The sequence below is a fragment of the Monopterus albus genome, unplaced genomic scaffold (assembly GCF_001952655.1).
Source record: "Monopterus albus unplaced genomic scaffold, M_albus_1.0 scaffold79.1, whole genome shotgun sequence".
Classification (NCBI taxonomy): domain Eukaryota; kingdom Metazoa; phylum Chordata; class Actinopteri; order Synbranchiformes; family Synbranchidae; genus Monopterus; species Monopterus albus.
Window position 1 is genome coordinate 559,978 of NW_018127959.1, and position 2,175 is coordinate 562,152.

At 41.6% G+C, this 2,175-nt stretch overlaps 1 protein-coding gene across 1 annotated transcript in view; it reads right to left on the bottom strand.

The window, feature by feature from the left end:
• gli2a (GLI family zinc finger 2a) overlaps nucleotides 1-2,175 on the bottom strand; it is an 80,724-nt gene that overhangs the window by 63,892 nt on the left and 14,657 nt on the right. The window contains 1 exon segment of the mRNA XM_020606630.1: nucleotides 1,494-1,633. Within this exon segment, the coding sequence (XP_020462286.1) occupies nucleotides 1,494-1,608 (115 nt within the window). The 5' untranslated portion in view covers nucleotides 1,609-1,633.

A 2,175-nucleotide genomic window follows, 5' to 3' on the forward strand; every position in this document is an offset into this window, starting at 1 on the left:
TATGACACACAAACAAAGTCCGTTCTCATGAAACCAGCTATGACATTCATGGCCAGCCAACACAGTGGGTTAGGGTGAACAAAATGATCTCAGGATGTTTCTGCTTCAGTTACACTATTGTACTGTGTGGTGTCACTTTCAGGCTTAAAGAACTATAATGTAGTCTATAGTGCAATTCAGTTTCAAACACAAGCGAACTGTGTAACTGAGGACATCTCATTAAGCTAGTCTGTTACATTCAACACCTCCAACCTCCTTGATTTAGTCACATTTGACCCACATTTTTGTTTGCACAGATGTACTAAGTTGAGAACCAGTTCAAATAAGAAGAAAGAATAATCAGACTGAAAACAAAAAAGCAGAGCTTTAAAACTAGCGAATGACATACTAACGCCCTACTTTTACTGTTCCCCTGTATGATAAAGTGAGCGTTGTGATGGCAGGCCACCAGGCCCCTCATTAAACAGTGAACTATCTTGAATGATATGCTCCTGCAGCGGCCTCTCCGATGATGCCAGGGTGTCTTCCTGAGGGGTGTCAGTGTCCACAGCAGGCATTAGTAATTTATAACACTGGTACCTCAGAAGTCCACACGCGGTCCTCCAGCCTCATTACGAGGACTTTTCATCACACATGCACTAATCAAAGCATCTTTTAATTATGAATCTTGCCCTTCCTCCACTCTTTGTCTTTTGTTACAAGCACAAGATACCCTTGATAGGTGGAGAATGCTTTTTTCAGTGGAGCAAGGTTATGAAAATTCAAACCCCACAGCCTACATGACATACAATGGTCATAAGTGTATAAATGATTGAATAATTCATCTCATGGCAGTGTGTTTTCTCTGGCTGCTTTGAAAAACTGGCCTCTTTGTGGAGGTGCCAGGGAGGGTGCACTGGAACGTCCTAGTTTCTCACCCCGCATCCCCAAACAATTAATGCTCACGGCTCCTTTTGTGGCAGGCCACCAAGTCCATCATTAAGCAAAAGAACCACCACAATGTCATATGACATCTTGTTTGCATTTCAAAGGTGCTTCCCTCCTCCGGTACCGGAGGCCTCTGATACGCCACGCCGTCCACTGCTATGCCAGGCTTTTTAGTAATTCATGAAATTTACACTCAGGAGGTAAGAACATGGTTATTTGACCTCATTATAAGATTTTTTCATCACCCAGTCTCTGACATCTCTGAAACACGCAGCCCCCATCTCTGGGTCTCACCCCGATCATGTGCCACCCTGAAACCTCTGTCAGTAGGCCCAATGTTTCTGTTCCCTGGATGACATGATCCTACAGATGAACAGTCGGATACAGGAGAACCTTTCTGTACTAGTGTTTAGAATGATCAGTGCTGCTGGTTTCTCACCAAATGACCTTGCTAACTATTGTACTGCTTCTAAAATGTGTGATGCCTACTTATGCCCATCATATGTCAAATGTTTAGTAAAAAGCATAAATGTAAAAAAACCACGAGTGATGGAAAACATCTGTACCTCTAGTCAGAGTGGTGGGGGAGGGTTTCTTTGGGAGTTCTGAGAAGCTGCTTCCATCCAGACCAGCACCTTTGCACTCCTTCTTGTCAGTGGCTGTTGGAGCTGAAGTCTCCATGCTGCACTGCAATTTCCTTCACAAACTAGAGACGTGAGAGAAACACTAATGTTAGGTAAAATGCAGTATTCTGTGTGTAGCCTTGTAAAAAGAAGAACAAAAAATCAAGAGGTGCAAATGAAGTAATGTATTTTATTTTTCAAGCAGCAAACTGTGGCTTAATTAGAGCAACTGTGACGAGAAATGAAAAGTTAGCAGCAACAGTGAGGTCAACATACTGTAAGTGAACAAACAGCTGGTATATTACGCCATTTGTATCTCCACACTCAAGCTACATGTGGTTCATTATAGGAATATGATAAAATGTGTTTCTACAGAAGAAGACCATCCAGGAAGTCAGATTCTCTTCCAAACAAAAACTGTGGTGTATTACAATGTTTACACTGTAATTTCTCCATACGTGTGTAAATACTGTATTTATTCTGTCAGTGTAACTTAAAGTCTAATCCTGAACACACACACGTACGTGTGTAAATACTGTATTTATTCTGTGTAACTTAGTGACTTAGTAACTTAGTCAGTGTAACTTAAAGTCTAATCCTCAGTTTGATCTAAAGACTTCACACT